The sequence below is a fragment of the Leptopilina boulardi genome, unplaced genomic scaffold (assembly GCF_019393585.1).
Source record: "Leptopilina boulardi isolate dan_hultmark-lab unplaced genomic scaffold, ZJU_Lbou_2.1 LbouV2_60, whole genome shotgun sequence".
Taxonomy (NCBI): domain Eukaryota; kingdom Metazoa; phylum Arthropoda; class Insecta; order Hymenoptera; family Figitidae; genus Leptopilina; species Leptopilina boulardi.
The window spans coordinates 717081-741436 of NW_026138006.1; the positions used below are offsets into that span (position 1 = coordinate 717081).

General features: G+C 32.3%; 1 protein-coding gene across 6 annotated transcripts in view; it reads left to right on the top strand.

The window, feature by feature from the left end:
• Nucleotides 1–24356, top strand: part of LOC127290350 (rhodopsin-like) — a 699229-nt gene that overhangs the window by 442896 nt on the left and 231977 nt on the right. For all 6 annotated transcript variants that reach the window (XM_051318856.1, XM_051318854.1, XM_051318858.1 and 3 more), the window contains one exon: nucleotides 21083–21230. In XM_051318856.1, coding sequence (XP_051174813.1) covers nucleotides 21083–21230 — 148 coding nt within the window. The remainder of the gene's footprint in view (nucleotides 1–21082; nucleotides 21231–24356) is intronic.

Here is a 24356-nt window from a genome sequence, read left to right on the forward strand (position 1 = left end):
AGTAGTCTCTACCCACTCCCTCTCATGAGAACCCCTAAACCATCTTTCAATGGCACCTTTCACCGCGCCTGGCATAATGCCTACCGTCGGTTTCGAGACCAACATAGTCATCTCAGACCCGCTACGGGCTAAGATATCCGCTTCCTCATTTCTTTTGATTCCCGAGTGTCCTGGTACCCAGATTAATGAGAGCATATTTTTCAAACCTAGCTCGTCCAATACCTTCTGGCATTTCCAAACTAGTTTTGACTCTATAGTCGGATTACTCAAGGCATTTAGAGCCGCCTGACTATCGACACAGATATTAATTCTCTTGTCAGATTTTCCTTTTTCAAGACAAATCTTTGCGCAAGTCATTACAGCGCAGACCTCTGCCTGCCAGACCGTGGTGTAATTACCTAAAGATAATGTCACTTTAGTGGCACTGGACTTACAGTGTACACTCGAACCTGTGCCTCTTTCTATCTTGAATCCATCCGTATACCATACATCCCCTCCAAGTTGGCAGCCTTTTTCCGATTCTAATCTTAAAGTTCTTAAAGCGAGCTTTGCGTTTCCCTGTTTTGACCATTCTATCCTGTCCGAGACTGATTTCTGGGATCTTCAGTATAAAGCCGGGAGTTTTATGTGTTTTCCCTAGCTCTCTATTTCCCCTCTGCTTGAAGTCTGCTCATTGTGAGAGCAGCCTTTTTAACCGTTAAGATGTGTAGAGGTTCTTCCACCAGCAATAAACATAACGCAGAAGTTGGCGTGGTTCTCATTGCACCAGTAATCTCTCTAAACACCATTGCTTGTAGTTGTTCAAGTTTCAATATCACCGTTTTCAACTGGCTTCTAATCTACCAAACAACTGATGCATGCAGAAACCTTGGCAACAGGACCATATGATAGAGCCATTGAGCCATACCCAGTTTTAGAACCCAAGATAATCCAATTGCCCTTCTGCAAACTCAAAAAGTATTGCAAAACCTACTATATTGATACTCTAAGTGCTTTTTCCAGATCAGCTTTTTATCCAGAATCACTCCTAGATATTTAAACAAATCGGAAAAAGGCACTTCTTTCCCATAAAATACAGGTTTTATCACAGTGGACACTTTTATTTCCTAGTAAAGATAACAATATCTGACATGTCTGGATTAACAGAGAGGCCAGTTCGTTCACAACATCTCTTGACGATCCATAATGCCCTCTCTGTCAATTCTAAGAGTGTATCTAACGAGAGACCTCTTAAAATCCCTGGCCATTGAGTTCTACTAATAACTCATCTGCAACTAAGTTCCACAATAGAGTAACCCCGCCTTGTGAGCAAACAAAGAAAACTAGGCCATTTATTTTGACCTCTCCATACTCTGCTTCCAGGGCTCTATTATGGAGCATACTTTTAATCCACATAATCAATGGATCTGGTATGCCACATCTTCTAGCCGCATTGCATATTACTTGACTACAGGTGTTAGGGAAAGCATCCTCTATATCTAGAAAATTGCCTACCGCATAACCCTATACGCATGCTGTCCTGGATGTAGGTGTTGATTTATCAGACATTCCTGTCTGATAAAAGTATCGATTAGTTTCTCCAACGTCTTAAGAATGAAGGAGGTTAAACTGATCGGCCTTAAGTCTTTGGCTGCTGTATAACCAGCACGTCTATCCTTCGGAATAAACACTACCCTAGTCATTTTCCATGCCTTAGGAGTATAGCCTAGAACTATACTTGCTCTCATGATTTTAAATAAGGGTAAACGAAAATAACGCAGTGCATTTTGCAAGAGAACTGGATATATGCCGTCTCCCCCTGGTGCCTTAAATGGCTTAAACAAACCTAAAGCCCAATCAATCTTTTCCAGAGTCACAATGTCGGATGCAAGTTTCCAGTGTTCTCGTCCAGGACGAGATTTACGTGGATTCCGATCCCCATTGCTCTGCTCTGATTCTTTGAAGTCTGCGAAATTAATTCCCATAAGATGTCTCAGACACTCAACTCTGTCACGGGCGAAACGTCCGTTAGGTAGCTTTATTGCAGATAGCTTAGCTGTAACATCTCTAGCTAAAATTTTATGAAGTCTAGATGCTTCTGGTATCTTCTTAATGCCTTCGCAAAACCTCCTCCTGTTTTTAGTGACAAAGGTAGGCTCGTTTCCCTGATTAAGGAAATCTAGGTCTGAATCAACTAGAAAATCCAGAAGTTTAACACCTCTATCATTGATGTCTGTACTACTCCAAATAACGTGGTGTGCATTGGCATCACAACCCAGAATGAGAAAAAGTCCCTCCTGATGGCAGTACTCCACCAGTCTTATTACCTCGTCTAGTGGTGAGGGTTCATTGTTTGATCCCGGAAAGTAACCAGAGGCAAGAATCAACTCTTTGTTACTTTTATTTTTATCTCGATACATGACTTTTATGACTGCCAGATCTCGATTAATTAACTCTAAGAAAGGAAACGCATTTACTCCCTTATAGGCGATACACGCCCTGGGTACCAATTCTTGTAGTGAACACACTAACTCCCCACAGTTACTCAGTCCTTTAATCTTACCCTTTTTAAACCCAAGGTTCTTCAATAAAGGCAATAGCTGTGTGCATCGCTGTCAAGTTTTTGGCTAGTATCGCCTGTAACGAATGTAATGATAAAATAAGTGTTGGATTAGCTCGCCGGATCAGGGTTCGTTTTTAAACAACGGTATTACATTAAATTTACAGACAGATTTCAAAAAAATAACATTTATTTACAAAAAAGAACGATGACATAACCTAAAAATTACATACTCAATAAATATACTACGCGATTACAATTTAAATATGAAATGATCAAAAATACGGATTGCATTACTCCACGTTACGTTACGTTCCCTACGTCGGAGGAACAGAAGCGACGACGAACAACTACGCCAGGGGTTACGTACAAAACGGGAACGCGAGATCGCGGTAAAACGGCTTCGAAGTCTCCAACAGGTAAAACCTCGTGGAGACGAGAGAAATGCTCTCTTTACGATATTTCGGAGTAATGCTCCTTAATACTTGGGGAAATGCCTCAGTGTGAGGGAAATGCCCTCACCGACTCTGTGAACTACAAGAGTCTCGATTTCCTGCGCGAGTGCAGCTTATATAGCCGATCGGTGGCCGGGACGCTTGAAAGAGAGCTCGACGGTATAGCTCTCGCAGCGCGATCAGGTACTACGATATACTTCACAGTCGGTAACATTTTATCGACATGGGGTATATATTTTTATCGACGTGGGGCAAATATTTATTACAAACTAGCGTCATATCCTCTCTCGCTAACGCTCGCTCGGTTGAAATTGTACTCATTATTGTTTACTTATTTCAGTTCATTCATATGTATTTACTCTATTTTTTAAATTAATATTATAATAAATTTATTATTATCTTTAAGTTTTATATTTTTAAGAAATCTTTAATACTTTTCATAAATAAATAATTTATTTTTATGAATATAATGATTTGTGTTTTGTTCTACATTAGCTTTTTTTATGACTATAAAACGGTTGAAGCATAACAAATTTTAAAAATGTTATTTCCTAAAACCCATTTTGGATTTTTAGAAATAACAATCATATTCGTAATCCTGAAAACCCTCAAGTAACAACTTTCAAGCAATTCCAATCAGAACTAATTTTATATAGGTAATTAATTATTTATCAGTATGGGCTAACTTTCCATGGTTAAATTTACTTTATTTTATTGTTTTAAATATAATTATAATTATTATATTATTATTATTATAAAATAATTTTATTGTTTGTAAATAAAGTACGTATAATGACTATATTACAAAAGTTTATGTGAATTATTTAACAATATTGGCTAACTTCACATAGTTTAATTTAATTTTATTATATATAAAGTAATTCATGTGTCTTGTTTATTAAAAAAAATATTTTAATTAATAATATAATAGATTTTTGAAAAAGATAATTCATTATTTTGTTTAAATTTTAGATTTTTAATAATATTTTTTGATACTTTTTACAAATATTTAAAAAATTATTATTTGCCTTTGCTGGCAGCGCTGTGATAATGCCTCCTTTTGGCTATTGAAAAAAAATATTTAAGTTGAGTTATTATTTTTATACATTAGTTCATTTAAAGAAGTAAAAATTTATGAAATTTAAAAAACAGCAGCGCCTTTGTTGGAAGCGTTGGAACTATATAAAGAAAAAATTAAAATAATATTTCTGATATTTAAAATATTGTAGCACCTTTGCTGGCAGCGCTGTAATAATGCCTCTATCTGGCTATTGAAAAAAACATGTAAGTTGAATTTTAATTTTTATACATTAGTTTATTTAAAATAAGTAAAAATTCACGAAATTTAAAAAACAGCTGCGCCTTTGCTGGCAGCGCTGTAATGGTGACTCCCTAAGGTTATTCAAAAAAATATTTAAGTTGGCTCGTATTTTTTTATATTTTATTATTTAAATTAACATAAAGACTTTACCAGACCTCTTAAGTACTAAATTGAAAACCAAGTAACTATCCAAAACGTCCACGACGTGGAAGTTGGAAACGTAAATTAACAATGAATTAATTAATTATCAATTACGGCTAACTTTGGAGGGTGAAATAAAATTGTATTATATTTAAAATTATTTATACATAATTAATTACAGAGTACTTACTTATTAATGTATAAAAGTGATGACAGCTTCCACACAGCAACGATAATTCCCTAAAGCTTTATAGAATGGTCTTAGGTTACCTTGGAAAAGTTCCATTTTCAAGTTCAGAAAAGATGGTTTATATCTTAAAATGTCCGCATGTGAGGAAATGTTCAAGGCGAAACTTGACTGAATTTGTAAATTACAATTTCGTTGAAAGTTCAAAATGAAAATAGACATAAAATATGAACTACTTTTACAGTCGAAAGAAATATTTTAAAAAGCAGTTATAATGCCATTGGCATGGGATATCAAGTACCTCGAATATCGAAAAATCGAAATTATTAGATATCAAAAATATAAGTTTAATTTTAATCATCCATAAATAGCTAAAACGAAATTTGCAAATTTTTTGCAAAAAACTTAAAAAAATCAGATTCTTTTATAATTCATACGTTTAATTTATGTTTAAATTTTAATTTTGAATCATATCTGTACAAAAATTGTTGAAAAAGAATGTGAAAAACGAAAATTCTTGGCCCAGTGACGTCACGAAGACGACAAAACAAACATTTTAATATAATAGAAGATTTGTGAAAAATTTTAAAATAACGATAACTTTTAAAAAAATAAATATTTTTTGATGGGATTTGAAAGTGGGATGCATTTTACATGTGAATTACTGAAAAACAACTAAAAGTTGCAATATTTGCAAAAAAATATTTTTTGCAAAAAGTTGCAAAAAATAAATCAGATTCTTTTATAATTCATATGTTTAATTTATGTTTAAATTTTAATTTTGAATCGTATCTGTACAAAAATTGTTGAAAAAGAATGTGAAAAACGAAAATTCTTGGCCCAGTGATGTCACGAAGACGACAAAACAAACATTTTAATATAATAGATGATTTGTGAAAAATTTTAAAATAACGATAACTTTGAAAAAAATAAATATTTTTTGATGGGATTTGAAAGTGGGATGCATTTTACATGTGAATTACTGAAAAACAACTAAAAGTTGCAATATTTGCAAAAAAATATTTTTTGCAAAAAGTTGCAAAAAAAAATTCAGATTTTTTTCTAATTCATGTGTTTAATTTATGTTTAAATTTTAATTTTGAATCGTATCTGTACAAAAATTGTTGAAAAAGAATGTGAAAAACGAAAATTCTTGGCCCAGTGACGTCACGAAGACGACAAAACAAACATTTTAATATAATAGAAGATTTGTGAAATAATTAATATTTATAAATTTCGACCGCCATATTGAATCCGCCATTTTGAATTTTGAAAATCTGACGTCATATGCGTAATCAGCGACCCCAAAAACCCCTAAGTAACAACTTTCAAATGAATTGGTGAATTTTTATAAATTTCGACCGCCGTATTGGATCCGCTTGTTGAATTTTAAAAATCTGACATCAGATTCGTAATCAGCGACCCTGAAAACCCTGAGATACCAGGTTTCATAAAAAATTATTAACTTGTACAAGATTTTCTATCACGTATCATTTAAGGGTTGTTTTTACCCCTAAAAGCAAAAAATGACCTGATCTAGCAAAACGGCCAGACACGGGTATCTTTTTTTTGGTCCTAGTTTCTGAAAATCATTGATTTTTTCGTATGTGAAAAAAAAGTTGAATTTTGTCGGACGGTGTTATACACAACATTAGTTACTGCTATTGCAATTAGTATTAATATCGTTTATGATCATAAATGATAACAAGTTGGCTAAAATTAGTTCAAAGTTTTGTAGAAGTAGTTGATTTATTTTTATTCTACTTAAAAGTGACTTATTACTATAAGTTAAATCACGCGTGTTGTCATGATTAAAATAGAAAGTTTGTGCCTTATGTGGTAGAAAAATTGTTTGCAAAGACGGTAATTTAAAAACTTTTTTCTTCACAGAAAGTCAAAAAAAGGTCTTCCAAACTTTTATGAATAAAAGTTTTTCTTTAAATAAAAAATGATATATATGGGGTAAAATTCCTGTAGCGAACTAAGAGAAAAAAAAGTTAATCGGATCGGGCTGTAACTTGCACATAGTTTAGCCCTAGAGGTAAGTAATTTAACATCGGAATATTGTTAGGTTTTTTCAAAAACTGTCGGAGAGGGAGAGGGTTAATTTTTTTCGAAAAATTTAAGCAGTGAATTTTTGAAGACTTGTAACTATTAAACAAAAAGAAGAAGAAAAATTGTCCTATATGTTTTCAAAAGGGTTTTTCCTGCTCTTTCGAATAGTGCAAAAAAAATTTCAAATAATTCAAATTTTGACCCTTCTTTTGAAAATTAAACTTTTTTTGATTTTTTTTTAAGTTCGGTTCTGTTTATTTTTTTGATTTATTTTTTTTAAGCTAAAAATGTGTATTTTCACCACAAAAAATTTTAAAGTGTTCTTCTTGTTATTTTTGAGATATTAATTAATTAATTAATGTTAATAAAAATTGAAATATTTCATAAACAAATAAAGTTAATGCAATTAACATTATAGTAATGTATTATTGTTGTTATTATTATTTTCACATTTAATAAGTATATAAAGATTGCACTAGTAATTTCAACTGATCTGCAAATCGTAGTGAAGCAATTTTTTATTATAATGCATAAAAAACAATAAATTCATAAAAAATAATGCAGTTGGATCGGTTACGATTTTGAATTTTTGAAAGAGCCTCGGCAAAAAGTGCCCCTTTTTCGTACCTCGAATTTTGAAACTTTTTTTATGCCAAATGGTTACATATGATGACCCAATAATCCCTGCAAAATTTCAAGATGAGCATGTGCCCCCTTTCCGAAATACAGGGGGTCAAAGGGGGCCATGTCCAAAATTAGAATATGCAATATAATCGAATAATAATGTTAAAAAAAATCAGACCAAATGGTTCCCTTAAGATTTTCTTCTGCTGATTACGAATCTAAAGTCCGTTTTTAAAAATTCAAAATGGCGGATCCAATATGGCGGACGACATTTTTAAAAATCGATCCAATTGACGTGAAAATCGTTGCTCGGGGGTTTTTGGGGTCTCTGATTACGAGTATGATGTCCGTTTTTAAAAATTCAAAATGGCGGACGACATTTTTAAAAATCGATCCAATTGACGTGAAAATCGTTATTCTGGGGTTTTTGGGGTCTCTGATTACGAATATGACGTCCGTTTTTAAAAATTCAAAATGGCGGATCCAATATGGCGGACGACATTTTTAAAAATCGATCCAATTGACGTGGAAATCGTTACTCTGGGGTTTTTGGGGTCTCTGATTACGAGTATGATGTCCGTTTTTAAAAATTCAAAATGGCGGATCCAATATGGCAGACGACAATTTTAAAAATCGATCCAATTGACTTGAAAAAAAATAATTGGTTAGATAACTTCATCTTACCTTTGTTGGTTGGATTCTAATCCCTTATCTTTGTTGATCGGGTTGTCGATTACATCTTGCCTTCATTGGTTGGATAACTTCATCTTACCTTTGTTGGTTGGATTATTATCTCTTATCTTTGCTGATCGGGTTGTCGATTACATCTTGCCTTCATTGGTTGGGATACTACTTCTTATCTTTGTTGATTGGAATATTACATCTTACTTTAGATGGTTTTGTAATTATTACATCTGGCCTTTGCAAGCTGAATTTAGCCTTAAATCTTGCCTTTATTCGTTATATTAGATCCGACATTTTGAATTTTTAAAAACGGACATCATATTCGTAATCAGCGACCCCAAAAACCCCCGAGTAACAAGTTTCAAGTCAATTGGATCGATTTTTAAAAATGTCGTCCGACATATTGGATCCGCCATTTTGAATTTTTAAAAACGGACATCATATTCGTAATCAGAGACCCCAAAAACCCCTGAGTAACGATTTTCACGTCAATTGGATCGATTTTTAAAAATGTCGTCCGCCATATTGGATCCGCCATTTTGAATTTTTAAAAACGGACTTTAGATTCGTAATCAGCAGACGAAAATCTTAAGGGAACCAATTGGTCTGATTTTTTTTAACATTATTATTCGATTATATTGCATATTCTAATTTTGGACATGGCCTCCTTTGACCCCCTGTATTTTGGAAAGGGGGAACATGCTCATCTTGAAATTTTGCAGGGATTATTGGGTCATCATATGTAACCATTTGTCATAAAAAAAGTTTCAAAATTCGAGGTACGAAAAAGGGGCATTTTTTGCATGGGGCTTGCCGAGGCTCTTTTGTTTATTTATGGTACAGAGATTCAAAATATTCAAGAGTTTTTTTTCGGCATCAAGGACCAATTTTTTCTTTATTAAAGACAGGTGTGACCACTCTCCGGGCCGTTCCGTGCTTACTCACTCGAAGAGTGATCTACCCAAGACCGAGACACAGTTTGTAGTGGAGAGGCTCGAGCACACCCAGCTGAGTCTCTGGCACACCTACCACGAAAGTCCAGCCTGCAGCCGTAGAAACTACGCCTGAGTCTGTTGTCTCGCCACCCAAATACAACCTCCAATTGGTTGTATCCATCCCAGGATTCTGTCTCCTGAAGTTAGTCAGGGTTGCAGCCTGGTCCACCTTTGTACCTAGTACGCAAGCTACCTCCCTGACCTTCTTTATGAGGTTGAAAGGTTCTATCAATTTAAGTGACACACCCTCGATTGTCTGACCAATATTCAATAAGTGGACATTTAATCACTCCCGAGAATCAGAGTCAAGGCACTCAACTAAGATCGTCCCTCCTAAGAGACGAACTTCACCAAAACGAGGTGCAGGCTCAGCCGTGGACCTCGTGATTTCATTGAAGATAGATACCTTGCAGAGGCCCAGCTGATCCAGAGTCAGTCTTGCCGGCGCGGACGTTTTTTCGTTTCCTGACCAACAGACCCAGCTTTACAATTGGCAGGCATAGAAGTCGAAGAAGAAGCAGGTTCAGACCCTTGCCGGTTCTGCTCCCTAAGCATCTTCAGCTTCCTTCTTGCACTGACACTGAGCTTTTTACCCTTAACAGATAAGCTCGCCATTAGGTCTTCGACCACAGGAACAGTGGAACCATGGGATGGTTCCGAACTGTTCTGTATCAGAGCCTCAGTACTTAATGGTTCCCTTTTAGGTCTCATTTCATTCTGAGGCGAAATTGCCAAGGATGAAGGTGCCCTTTCTTCCTGCGGCAATATCTCCAGCCCTGAATCCCGACTCTCCGAAGAGTTTTTGGTACTCTAAGGCGAAACACTTTTATTTTTATTGTCTGTAGTCTCCATTTAGATCCTGCGAGTACAGTGGAACAGAAGGTCTGTCCTCACAGAGCCTCTTATGCAAGGATAAGACTAAATACTACTGAGATTTCGTCTGGTGTCTCAGAGTCTCCGTTTGTGATACCTCCATCACGACCCCACAGATCGACCCAGCCCGACACAGTCGCCCCGAGGTTTACGAGTGCTAAACCTGTGCAAGACTGAAAGTCGATCTCCGTCCGCGCCAACCCTTCACAGGGGCGAGATGAATTTGTTAACCCTGGTACCATTCATCCATTGACACGGCTAAAACATTTTGGATTGGGGGGGGTCTAGAAGACTCGCGCCTCCTTACTCCAGATTCCTCACCCCTCAAGAAAGTGGAGGGGCCGTTTCTCGGTTGAATCTACACGAACACTTAACTCCTCCGCTTCCGGTGGTGGTCATTTCAGCCCACCAAAGGTCGCTTCCTCACCATTCAATTTCCTCAAACTTCCGAACGGTCCCTCGCTCACGACAGCAGGCCTCCACAGAATAGCGAGGAAAAGAATGGGGTTCGGAGACAGTGCTCGAATAAATTCATAAGCCTTCCCACCAAGAACAAGGTCCTACGGCCCCTAGGGGAGGAATGGCGGCGTTACAGACGTTGCATCTTTGATTTTGCGCCATGCAGCCTACAGGTCACAAATCTTAACTAAAATTAAAATTTTTTCCGTTAAAACACGCAAATACGCTTTGCATGAAGAAGAGAAAACTAAAAAAAAATTTTTTTAAATTTGGGACCATTTGGAAACAGATCAATTTTTTTATAAACAATGTTCAAAAACAATTGTTAAAATTTTTTATAAAAAAATGAGCTCGTCATGCAATAGCCAGTTAGATAAAGAAAATTTGTGTTAAGTTTGATTAAAATCGGTTAAAAATTGGCTGAGTTACATTGCCTGGCGCGCGAAAAAACATGTTTCGAGAAAAACGCGTATAAAGTTTTCGATACATAAAAGTAGAGTTTAACTATTGCCTTGAAAACGTTGTGTATTCGAAAATATCTTTTGCACTAAAACAAATATTTACTATCACGGGCTTATGGTGCTTGCTAATGACAATTAATAAAATTAATATAATTGACAAGAAACCATAAGAATAGAGGCATCTCGTGCTCATAGTTTACTGCATTTGGTATAATCTGAAGTGCTAAACTTATGATTACTATAGACATACATACATCTAATTATAAATTAGTAATGTAGGATCCTATTCTACAGATAGTAAACTAATTTTTAAAGCAAAAAAAATTGTAAAAAATTTTGTTTTACACGAGTTTACCCCCTTAAATCCACTACACGAGCAGAATCATGAAATTGCACAAATTCTTCCAAAAATTCACTATATTTAAAGTCAGAACAAATATTATTGCTTTGTTCCACGGTGAATAAAGTGTCAACTTGTCAAGTCAAAAAGAAAAACTAGTCTTGACAAGTCATCACAAATTCATAGCTAACCAGGTGCAAGATAAAACCCCACCTTAAATTTTCCTAAAAGCAAAACCTTTTAACGAAAAGTGCCTAAGATTAAAGGTAATGAAATTAAAATGTTTGCTCTTCTAGCCACGGTACTTATCAAGAACCCTAAAACTCGAGGTTCATTAGAAACTCGACCGGTCTAATAATCCTTCGGTCCCAAGATATACTTAATCTTTTAAGAATGAAATTTATTTTGGGAACGTAAGAGGTATGAATGTTTAAATAAATATATTTTTCTTAAAGGAAAATAATATGGAGTTAAACAAATTCACTATGTTTTCCCTTCTACCTCTCTATTTAAAAAAATCAATCATCGAAATGCAACTTGTGTACATGAAAATGTAGTATGATCAGTGCAAATATAAAAAGTAATTACATAATTGAAACTATAATTAAATATGAGTCAAAATTTTTTTTAATATAATAAAAATTGTAAATTTTTCTCTAAATTCAACGTAATTACAAAATCAAAATTATATATGGTGTAGAAAATTTAAATAAAAATAAAATAAAAATTGTAAAATTTTCACTAATTTCTGCGTAATTACAAATCAAAATTATATATGGTATAGTAAATAAAAGTAAAAATATAATAAAATTGTAAAATTTTCACTAAATTCAGCGTAATTACAAATGGTATAGAAAAAGTAAAAAAATAATAAAAATAGTAAAATTTTTACTAAATTTCAGCATAAAAACGTAAAGTAAATAAATCTAATATAAGGTATGGATGTATGAATTATAAGTTAAGGAAATAAATATGAAACATCTTATTAATAAATTCAAAGTCAGATATACGAATACAAATTTTCCTTTTTCACTAATAAAATGTTTCATAAATTCTATATTATAACCTCAAAAATAAAACGATTGTAACATTCGAAGAAAAAGTACTTTGTATAATGTATAAAATATGTATAATATTGGCTTGGAAGATGGACAAGAGGCCACTCCGCCATCCACAATGAGAGAGTTAAACGATAGAGGCAACTATTATAAATACTCAGTGTAGTGTCTACAGCTAAATCAGATAATCCACAAGAAGCAACGCCAGCCAAGGTGTTACCAAATCATATGCTCGGTTTAAAAATAAATTATTGAGTTTTAGGTGATCCGTTTGGGAAATTTTGACCCATTACAGATCTAAGAATTTGATACGTGGAATTGAAATACACAGATATATATCATACAATTAAAATATATATCATTTAAACGTATTTACAGATATCTCTACATTATTTAAACATTATATCTTTACATTAGCTACATAATATCTTGCAAATATCTCAGGTATGAAATATCATACTTATCAGATAAAACGCATGAGATTCATTGGTTTATATAAGCTTGAAAAAGTGTTTACATTTTCTAAAAATTTGTAATAGGTTATAAATTTTATAGAATGTTAATTATTATCTAATTATTATCTAATCTAAATTATCTATTGTATCAAACACATTTTAAAAAATAAATGTCGATAGCATTTATGAAAAGAGCGAAGTTAAACATCAAAAGTTGAATTCAAACAGCAATTTACATACAGATAGTGTTGCATTCGAGCGAGACTATACGAGTGTGAAACGAGAATAAACCTCAGTTTCGAAATCAGCGACTCCAAAATTCCCCGAGTAACGATTTTCAAGTGGATCCTATAAATTTTTAAAATGACGTCCGTCGTATTAGATCGGCCATTTTGCAATTTTGAAAATCGACCTTAGATTTGTAATCAGCGACCCCGAAAAACCTCAACTAACGGTTTTTGAGTGGATTCAGTGATTTTTAAAATTTTCTGAAACTAGATGCATACTATAGTTATGCCAGTGTATATGTATAAATGAACCATCCGCTCCTTTGTGAGACTGCATTGGCTTTATTTTTCTTTTTGTTCTCTGCGTCCTTAGCAAAGTTTCATCAGATTTTGATAGGTTAGAATGACCATGATCACGGAGAATCGCCAATAATTCATTTAATGCAGTCCTTGTTATATTGTTGACATTACTACGTTACCACTTTTTCATTCTCTTTAGACCCTATCCTCCCTTGTTACCATTGCGTTTAAGGAGTTACACCACTTTGAAAGCATGAAAAATACGCAATTTTCAAGAATTTTTTTGTAAAAAGTAAATTTTCATAATAAAATGAAAATACATAACGTTATTATGCTACAATTAAACTACAAAAAATATTAAAATTTTTTTTTAATTGTCTGTTTGACAGGAGATTTAGCGGAGCGCTGCAAAAATCGATGGTCGTGCGGTGGCCCAGATTTGAACTAAAATAAAAAACCAAAAAGTATTAGTTTCTGTATCCCAAAATCTAAAGAAATACGTAGCCGTTTTTAAAAATATTAATATTTACAATTTCTGGACAACTGTAAGTAATAGAATTTTTATCCAAAATACATATTTTTTTATTCAAATCGATGCTATTTTGTCAAAAATGTATATTTTTAAAAACGGCTACGTATTTCTTTAGATTTTGGGCTACAGAAATTAATGCTTTTGGGTTTTCTATTTTAACTCAAATCTAGACTGAGTTATCTGGGCAACCGCACAACCATCAATTTTTTCAGCTCTCCACTAAATTGCCTATCTAACAGGCAATTAAAAAAAATGTTTCTAAATGTTTTTTTGTAGTTTAATTGTAGCATAATAACTTTATGTATTTTACTTTTATTAAAAAAAATTCCTTTCTTCAAAAAAAATTCTTGAAAAACGAGTATTTTTCATGCGGTCATAGTGGTGTAACCTCTTAACGCTCAGGGTACTGATTATAAAAAAGTTACAAACGCCAGTGTCTGGGTTAGCCTAACCCCGTAACTTTAATCGACTATATTTTGGACTCAAATTAAGCAATGAAAACATTTTTTTGTATCGATCGAAAATTTTCTTAGAAATGTGATGGTTTTGTCACATTTGTGATATTTTGAAGGTTCCGTTTACACAGTGAACCGAAACGGACCCTTATGGTTTCACTCATGTCCGTCCACAAAATCATGTCCCCCTTTTCTAAAACCTAGCCATTTCAACCGTTTGAGCTCAAACTTGGTATCCATACGTATTTTCGCGAGTAGATTAAACGAAAATTATTTCGAATCCGATTGGAATTGAATTGAATATAATTATATTCCAAAAACTCGAAATTTTGTGAAAAAACGTGTCCTCCTTAACTTTTACAGTTTTGGAGCTGGGATGTTCAAACTTGGTATCCATACGTATTTTCGCGAGTAGATTAAACGAAAATTATTTCGAATCCGATTGGAATTGAATTGAATATAATTATATTCCAAAAACTCGAAATTTTGTGAAAAAACGTGTCCTCCTTAACTTTTACAGTTTTGGAGCTGGGATGTTCAAACTTGATATACATACGTATTTTCGTGAGTAGATTAAAAGAAAGATATAGCGAACCCGATTGGAATTGGATTACATATAGTTATATTCGAAAAACTCGAAATTTCTGAAAAAAAGATTTAAATAATCTTGAAAGGAACCTTAGGTAAGCGAGTGTAACTCGCACTTGACAAATTTTTTTAATTACTAAAGTTACAGTGGAAAACATACATGGTGTTCCAAAAATTAAAAAAAAAAATTTTAAATCTTCTATTTTTGTCAACAAAAAATTAGAAAACATTTTATATGAGGTATTTGGAAAGCTGAAAAATTGTTCTCTAAGGTAGCGTTAGGCGTTTCAAGAACGATAAAAAATACTAGTGTTTTATAGAGAAATAAGAAATAGTAAAAACACTGAAAATTGGGGTTTCCATAGATATCTAATTGAAAATTAACGTATTCTCTTTATTAAAATAACATTTATTTCAAGATTTTATTAGTTGTTAGAAAATAAAAAGAAAATAATTGTAGACTTATTATTTTCTAAGATTTAAGCCGTTTCACGGGTCGTATAAACTCGATTTAACTCGATGGTTCTGGCACTTTTGATTTTTTTGTTCAAAAATGTTCTTTGATGTTTGAATATTCAGAAATTTTTTTTACATTCTCATCGTAATGAGAACGTATTACATTTGGGCGATTTTGAGCAATCTCTAATTCCAGTAAATCTCGACGGTTTGAGACTTTCTGATGCCGAAAAATGGGTCCTAAAAAAATGTCTGTCTGTATGTATGTCTGTAGACAAAATTTGGTCCGACGATAACTCGAAAAAATTTTAATGACTCGACTTCAAATTTGGTATACACTTTAAGTGTACCAAAATGTTGCCTGAGTTCGTTGGCCAGATGATTTCGTTGAAAAACAACAAATTTTTTCAAATTTTTAATTTTTAAAAATTTCCAAAATTCGCATTTTAAAAAAAAAAAATTTTTCAAATTTTTTTCGAAAATTGCGAGTAAAAATAAACACTTTTTTTCTTTGACAATTTTTAATAGCGATTAAAACTAAAAAGTTATACCACTTTTCTTAAAAAAAGACAAAAAATGACAAAAACGGATGAAAAATGGGTAAAATGCAGAGCAAAATTACTTTATTTTGAAAAACTATGTTCATGTATGTATTATTTCTGTTTAAACTACCTTAAATTAACATAAATTATAGTAATCTACTCATAAAATACGGACTTTTTTTTAAAATTTTAATGAATTTGTTTTTACATTCTCATCATAATGAGAAAGTATTACATTTGGGCGATTTTGAGCAATCTCTAATTCCAGTAAATCTCGACGTTTTGGGACCTCCTGATGCCAAAAAAATATGTTTTGAAAACCTGTCGTTTCTGTATAATGAAGGCATTGTGAAGTGAAACAATAATAATAAGTGTTGCAGGAATATTCTCATGATCTTCTAGGAAAATCAAAATGTCCGCATCATGGGAATAGTCCATAGTGACATTCAGGGTACATTCCAATGACATTGGGGGAATAGTCCTCGGTGACATTCATGGAATATTCCAGTGACATTAAGGGGACATTCAGGTGATATTGTGGAAATATTCCAGTGATATGGAGGGGATATTCCATGGTTACATTGAATTTTTTTTTGAAGTGTGTTTTTAATGTTCCTGCTTATTCAAATAACAATTTATAACACATTTCTATTATTTCAACACTTAAAAAAAATTCAATATAACCGTGGAATATTCTCTCAATATCACTGGAATATTCCTTTAATATTACCCTGAATGTCACTGGAATATACCCTGAATGTCACTGTGGAATATTTCCATGATGCGGACATTTTGATTTTCCTGGAAGATCATGGGAATATTCCACGGTGGTATTCAAGGGATATTCAGGGAATATACCATGCTTCTTGGGTTATAAATTAACTAAGTTTAAAAATTGCTTTTTTTAAGAGAAAATTCATTTTTCAACAATCTTTTTAGGAAATTTAAATAAATCTTTCTACTCGTTGGTTTTTTAGGTCGCTCATTACGATTCTGAATTCAGTTTTTGAAAATTCAAAATGGCGTATTGAAATATTTTTGACGCGATATTTTTAGCATTTAAAGGTATTCTGAAGGGATAGGATTTGAAAAAATTATAAAAACTGAACAAAAATTCTAAAAAAATCTTTTTTTTAATGCTTGTAAATTGTTTATTTAAAAATTTTCGGTTCTTTTAGTACACTATTTGATAGAGCCTCAAAATACCTGTAAAAATTCCGTTAATGGGTTAATGCATGCCTACTTTTCCTATTGTATGTTTCTAATTTTCGAGCGTGAAACGCGAGTGCCGTGATGAGAATGTTATCCTTAAAGTCAAAATACTTTAAGAAATTGAAATTTAATTTATAATAACCAAAAATTTGACTTATATAAATTGTACAAAAATATTTTTATGAATAAAAACATGAGGGCAAAACCTCATATAATAAATTTGTTGCTTTAAAAATACATTTACTTTAAAGTTCTTTTTTTTAATATTTTTAAATTTTCAATTAATTTTTTCTTTTACTCAATTGAAATTAGTTCGAAGCGGAATATCTTATTTTAGTAAATAATTTGATTTGTCGATTTTCGTTAATTACAAAGACCTGGCCAATCCACGGTGCAAAATTAAGGAACTAAGTTTGAACAGCTGCAGTGCCGCCATTCTCTTTTTTTGCTCGATAAAAAATTTATTCTAATACCTTTAAACCTTACCTATTTGTATAATTTAATTTAACGCATTTTAATAAAGACTATAAGTTGTTTCTAATAAATTTTACAAAACAAGTCGATTATATGAAGCTTCCCTTTAAAAATAACTACTTTTGTACTTATTTTAACTCTGTGTGTAATTAATTTTACTCTTTTTAATAAAATTAATAAAAATAATTTCTTTCTTCTTCACATTTTACTACAAAATTAATTAAATCAACTACAAAGTCTGAAACAACTACAAAATTATTATTTACTTGCAGAGAGTCAATATTTTACTAAAGAAGAACAAGTGTGAGTGCAAATATGTATGAACTCTTATATAACACATTATTCATCATGTTTCACAGTTATAGAAAAAGCAAAGGCCGCACAATTCCCGACGGTAGTGTATGCAGCAGTACTTGATTATACTATATGATTCCTTCAAATATAAACGTTATTAGACTTTAAACAAATTATGTGGGAAATTTATAAAAGTTTACAAAAAATCGGGGTTTACCCCACAATCGACTTTTTCAGAAATGGCACAACTTTCAAATTTCACTTGGGTTACGCTAACCCAGTCAGTACTCTGAGGATTAATACATTTTTATATACTTTTTGACCCCCTCCCCCCTAAAATAGGTAATTTAGTTTATGGATAACCCCTTCGTCCACTTTTTTAGTTTTTCTCATATATTTTGTCACTATATTTCTATCACTTTTGCCATTAATGCGCCGTCCACATGCCAAGCTACTTCACATTACTGGCAAATATAGTTTGACATTATATTCTTATCACTTTTGCCATTAATGTACCGTTAATGTGTCATCATTAGGTCAGGCCATGTCACATTATTTCCAAAAAATATCATATCATTGTATTAAAAGTTTCTGGGGTCGCTGAATCCAAATATGAGGTCAGATTTAAAAAATTTTTAAATGGCGGACACAATATGGTGACTCAATAATGCGGAAAAATTTGAAATTCATTCGATTCGTTCAAACTTTGGTACTCGGGGGGTTTAGGGGTCGCTGAATCCAAATTTGAGGTCAAATTAAAAAAAACCCAAAATGGCGGACCTAATATGGCGACCCAATATAGTAGAACCCGGCTGAAAAAACTTGTGCAAGAAAATGTACAAGTTGTTGTACATGTTCATTAATGAACTTGTACATTTTCTTGTACATGTTCAAGTAATGTTCTTAAACAAGTTCAGCATCCGGAATTGAGACATGTTCTTGTACCAGAACTTGTACAAGATCCTGGACAAGAAAATATACTTGTACAAGAAAATGTACATGCTCTTGTACACATTTTTTTGTGCAGGTTTCATGTACATATTCTTGTACCAGATGTGGAACGAGTTCTTGTACATGTCTTAATAATTATAACTTATTAAAATTTCAAATTTTTTTAAAAACATTTTTAAACAAATGTTGTTGTACAAGAACATAAACGTGTTCATGTAAAAGTACTTGTACATGAAACCTGCACAAAAAATATGTATAAGAACATGTACATTTTCTTGTACAAATATATTTTCTTGTCCAGAATCTTTTACAAGTTCTGGTACAAGAACATGTCTCAATTCCGAATGCTAAACTTGTTTAAGAACATTACTTGAACACAGTGGCGGATCCAGGGGGGAGTCAATAGGGTCATGACCCCCCCCCTGGAGCAAAATATTTGTATTAAAAAAAAAAGGTCACACAAAGGTGGTCGACGGACGTCGATCATCTATGGATGACCCCCCCTGGAGTAAGTTCTGGATCCGCCACTGCTTGAACATGTACAAGAAAATGTACAAGTTCATTGATGAGTATGTACAAGAACTTATACATTTTCTTGTACAAGTTTTTTCAGGCGGGAAAATTTTAAAATTGATTTGATTAATTCAAAATTCGGTACTCGGGGGTTTTTGAGGTCTATGAATCCAAATTTTGAATTTGTTAAAACTGACCTAAAATTTTGATTCGGCAACCCCAATAACCCTAAAAGAACCATTTTCATGCAAATCTGGTCAAGTTTTAAATTCTTTTGGACGCCATATTGGGTCCACCATTTTAAATTTTGTAAATCTGACAGCAAATTCGGATTCAGCGACCCCAAAAACCTTAGTATACTCATTGACACTTAAATCAAATTATGTTTAGTATTTTGTTTCTAAGATGGACATACATGTCCAAACTCACAAAGGTGGCACGACTTTTTTGGACATATATCGGCATATCTCTAGAACTTTTAAACTTTGAGATATTAGAAAAATTAATTTTTTTTCAGGGCACATTCGTGAAACAAATTTTATTGTCTTCAGTATTGATCAAATACTATAAAAAAATTTGCGTAACTCATTTTTACACATTGTTACGCATCACAGTGGGCCTTATTGCAAAAAACCTGCCCAAAATCTATAGATGTGTTTAAAACTGACTGAAATTTGTTACTCGCGGATTTTTTTGGTCGCTGATTACAAATGCGACGTTAGTTTTTCAAAATTCAAAATGGCGGATCCAAAATGGCGGACGACTTTTAAAAAAATTGATCGAATTTGTCTGAAATTTGTTACTCGGGGGTTTTTTGGGTCGCTACCACCTTTAAAATGATTTAATGCTACAGTTTCGAAAATTTTATGGCCTATTGCTTATTAAGTCATAAGTAAATGTAGTTTATAACAATTTTTGAATTTTTAAAAAATTTTTAAAAAATTTTGTTTGCAATTTTGGATCCACCATTTTGAATTTTGAAAAATTAAGTTCAGATTCGTAATCAGCGACCCCATAAACCCCCGAGTAACAAATTTTAGGCCAATGGGATCAATTTTGTAAAAAGTCATCCGCCATATTGAATCCGCCATTATGAATTTTGTAAAACTAAGTTCAGATTCGTAGTCAGCGACGCAAAAAACCCCCCGAGTAACGAATTTCAGGCCAATTGGATCAATTTTTTTAAAAGTCATCCGCCATATTGGATCCGCCATTTTGAATTTTGAAAAACAAAGTTCAGATTCATAATCAGCGACCCCAAAAACCCCCAAGTAACAAATTTGAGGCCAATGGGATCACTTTTTTAAAAAGTCGTCCGACATATTGGATTCGCCATTTTGAATTTTGGAAAATTTAAAATTCAGATTAGTAGTCGCAGCGACCCCAAAAACCTTCGAGTGAGAAATATCAGCCAGATTTAAACACATCTATTAGTTAATACTTACTTTTCTTCACAAACTATGCGTCGGACAGTTTAGGTTTATATTCATTATTAATTATACAGTTTTAATGAAGTGTGCAAAGGTTAACTATTTTTCTGTATACTTTTATAATGCATGAGAAGAGATTACAATGAGTTGGGAGCATTTAGAAGCAAAATTCAACATGTCAACCGTTCTAAACTAGTTACTTTTGCCAATTCTCGGCAGACATTGATGCCCCAATGTTGGGCCATGTTTGCACTCTCGGCATTTCGCACTTGGGTATTAATATTTTAGAGATTTTTTACCGGCATATTGGAGAATAACTTATTAAAGCGTCAAGCAAATCCAATAAATTTTAATTTCTAACGGAGACGTTTCAGGAATAATATGGCATACATGTAATGTACAAAAAATCAAGACATTTGATTTTTATTTCTAAATAGCAACATTAATGTCTTTTATTTCAGGTATGTTCCTGAAGGTAATTTAACAGCATGCGGCACAGATTATCTGGCTACAGATTGGGCTTCGAGATCATATATTTTAGTGTACTCGTTTTTTGTATACTACTTACCACTGTTTACCATCATTTATAGTTACTACTTCATCGTAGCTGTAAGTTTACCTTCACTACTATAACATTGAATGAATGATAATGTCACTTAAAAAACGCACAAAGAGCATAGTCAGATAACATCTAAGTTTGCAGGAAGATTTTCATGCAAGTTTTGCAGGATTGCAGCAAGTATGCGAAACTTATGACTCCCCTATTGAAAATTTACACGTGTAAAGACACATGTATTAAGGACGTAATTATTTACAGATATTTTGCCATATTCTCTACGTGCATATTAACGTGTATTCAAAACTTAATTTTTTTAACAGATATTCCGATCATTCCTTCACGTGTATATACACGTGTATATAGGTAAATGTGTATTCAAGACTTAATTTTTTTAAAGATATTTTACCATATTCTCTACGTGGATATACACGTGTATTCGGGACTTTATTTTTTCACAGAACTTTTGATTTTTCCACCACGTGTATTTGGGACATTATTATTTACACAGAAATTTTCAATTTTCCTCCATGTGTATATACACGTGTAATCGGGACTTTATTTTTTTCAAGAATATTTCGACCATTCCTCCACGTGCATATACACATTGCCACATTCTTCACGTGGATGTACACGTGTATTTCAGACTTAATATTTTTAACAGATATTTCGACCATTCGTTCCTCCACGTGTATATATATTTTAAATCTTTTTGGAAATTTAAGAATTTGTTACACGTGGAACTACACGTGTAATCGATACTTTGATATTTCTTGAATATTTTATAACCTTTAACTCGTGTAATTACACGTGTAATTTATACTTTTAAACTTTTTTAAAATTTCAAGAATTGTTATACGTGGAAATATACGTGTAATACTAGGAAGTCCCCAGATATTAACCCATTGTGCTGTTTTTTATTTGGTGAAAAATTAATGAGTACAATAATTTATTGATAAGAAGATGCAAATTCGTCAGAAAAAACACTTCGTGGAATTAAAAAAATTTTAAGACGTAATTCAATTAATTATATAAGAATATATTGTTATATAATTAATTGAATTACGTCTCGTTGTCGAATTTTAGAGTTTTTATATTCTCTGAAGAAAATTTCAAGAAATAACGTGACATAATAAAGGTTGACTCTCGGAAAATTTTTCGTTATAGATTTTTACAAAATTTGGTTAATTTCTATTATATTTATTATACTTATATAATTATTAATTAAATATATTATATAATGTGATTGAATGTCAATCAATTATTCTTTAATAAATTATGAAAATAATTAACGAAAATAAACATTTAAGTAAGTTATATCAACTTCAAAATCTAAACATTGAACGCGATCGCTGAGAGTAGACCAACTTTAAGTTAGAAGCAAGTACAGTTTTAACCTGAAAATAATGTGCAATTTTTAATCGCCTATATCTCCTAAAAAAGTTTCGGGACGAAAACGGAATTTATGGTGCGCGTAGAACAAGAAACAATAATTCTTTTTACCTTTTTAACAATAATTATATGTTTTTTTATATATTTTATAATTGCTAAAAAAGTGACAGTTTTCCGGACCTTCTCCACTTTAAACTCATATTTTGAGAAAAATAAACAAATTTTTGTAATAATTCTTTTTATTTCGTTCTCTGCATATCATAAAGAATCAGTACTGGAAGTATCAATTTTTTTAAAATTAGGCCGCAACGACTTTGGTCGAAATATAATGGTCTGACCCATCATAATTATTATAATTATATAACAATATATTGTTATATAATTAAGTGAATTTAAAAAAAAAAGTTGAATAAAAGGTAAACTTGACATGAATTAATATTAGGTGAAAATATGGAAACTTATAATATTTTGAAATACACTTTTGCTCTTTCAATTATTATAAAATAATGTAAATTTAAAAACTATTGCATTTAATTTGACGCATTTTAAATTTGGCACCATTATCTATACATGGCTGGCATACATGCCTGTCAATTCAAAAGTTCCGAACCTAAAAGTTTTGTTTGATTAGTTTCATAAATAGTAAAAACAAAACGACTTTAATAAAATTTTCTTAAGTGCAATGTATAAAATGTGTTTGTTCATTATAAACAATAATTTTAATTCAGTTATGTTGAAAAACAGAGTTGTTGTGCTAAATTATATGAAAAAAAATGTATCGGAATTTCCGCAAGAATTTCCGGGAACTTTTTCACGTGGGGGACGTTTCAATGAAAGTAGTGCAATTTCCGTTATGACTACTAGCGCTGATTTTAAGACTCATCTTAAAATAAGATTTTTTTTATAATAAAACATTATCATTACACAGCCCCACAAAAAAAAAAAGTGTCATGTACTTTTGACCGGAATACCCTAACCCTATGTATTTTGACGCGCTGAACACGAATCCGAAGTCCGTTTTGCTCTATCACGTCAGGATTTTTTTCTAACCTAAAAAAACATGTCGGATTTTGAGAAGTAGGCGATTTTTTTAAAAATTGATGTATTAACTTCAAACTTGGTATCTGGGGGTTTTTTGTGTCGCTGATTACGAATCTGAAGTTAGATTTTCAAAATCAAAAATGGCGGATCCAATATGGCGGACGAATTTTGAAAAAATTTTAAGATTTACTTCAAACTTGGTATCTAGGGGTTTTTTGGGTCGCTGATTACGAATCTGATGTCAGATTTAGGAAATTCGATATGTCTGATTCAATATTAAGGAATTATTTTTAAAAAATTGTCAGATTATTATGAAATTTGGTATCTACAGGTTTTCTAAGTTGCTGACAAGTAACACTAGGGAAGTGCCATACGCCGATTTTTCTGAAACATGGCAATTTTGTAGTTTTTTGAAAACAATTTGACACGTATGTTTTGTTTTTCCCCAAAAGCTGATTTATGGGATGAAAATACACCTTGAATTTTTTTTTGGTAGGGGGACATTATTTTACGAAATTTTTCAAAAATTAATGTGCAATAGTGTATCTGGGGGTTTTTTGAGTCACTGATTACAAATCTGATGTCAGATTTCAAAAATTCAAAATGGCATATCCAACATGGACTTCTATCGGCCACATTAGATACGCCATTATCAATTTTTGAAAACTGACATCAGATTCGTAATCAGCGACCCAAAAAACCCCTAGATACCAAGTTTGAAGTAAATCTTAAAATTTTTTCAAATT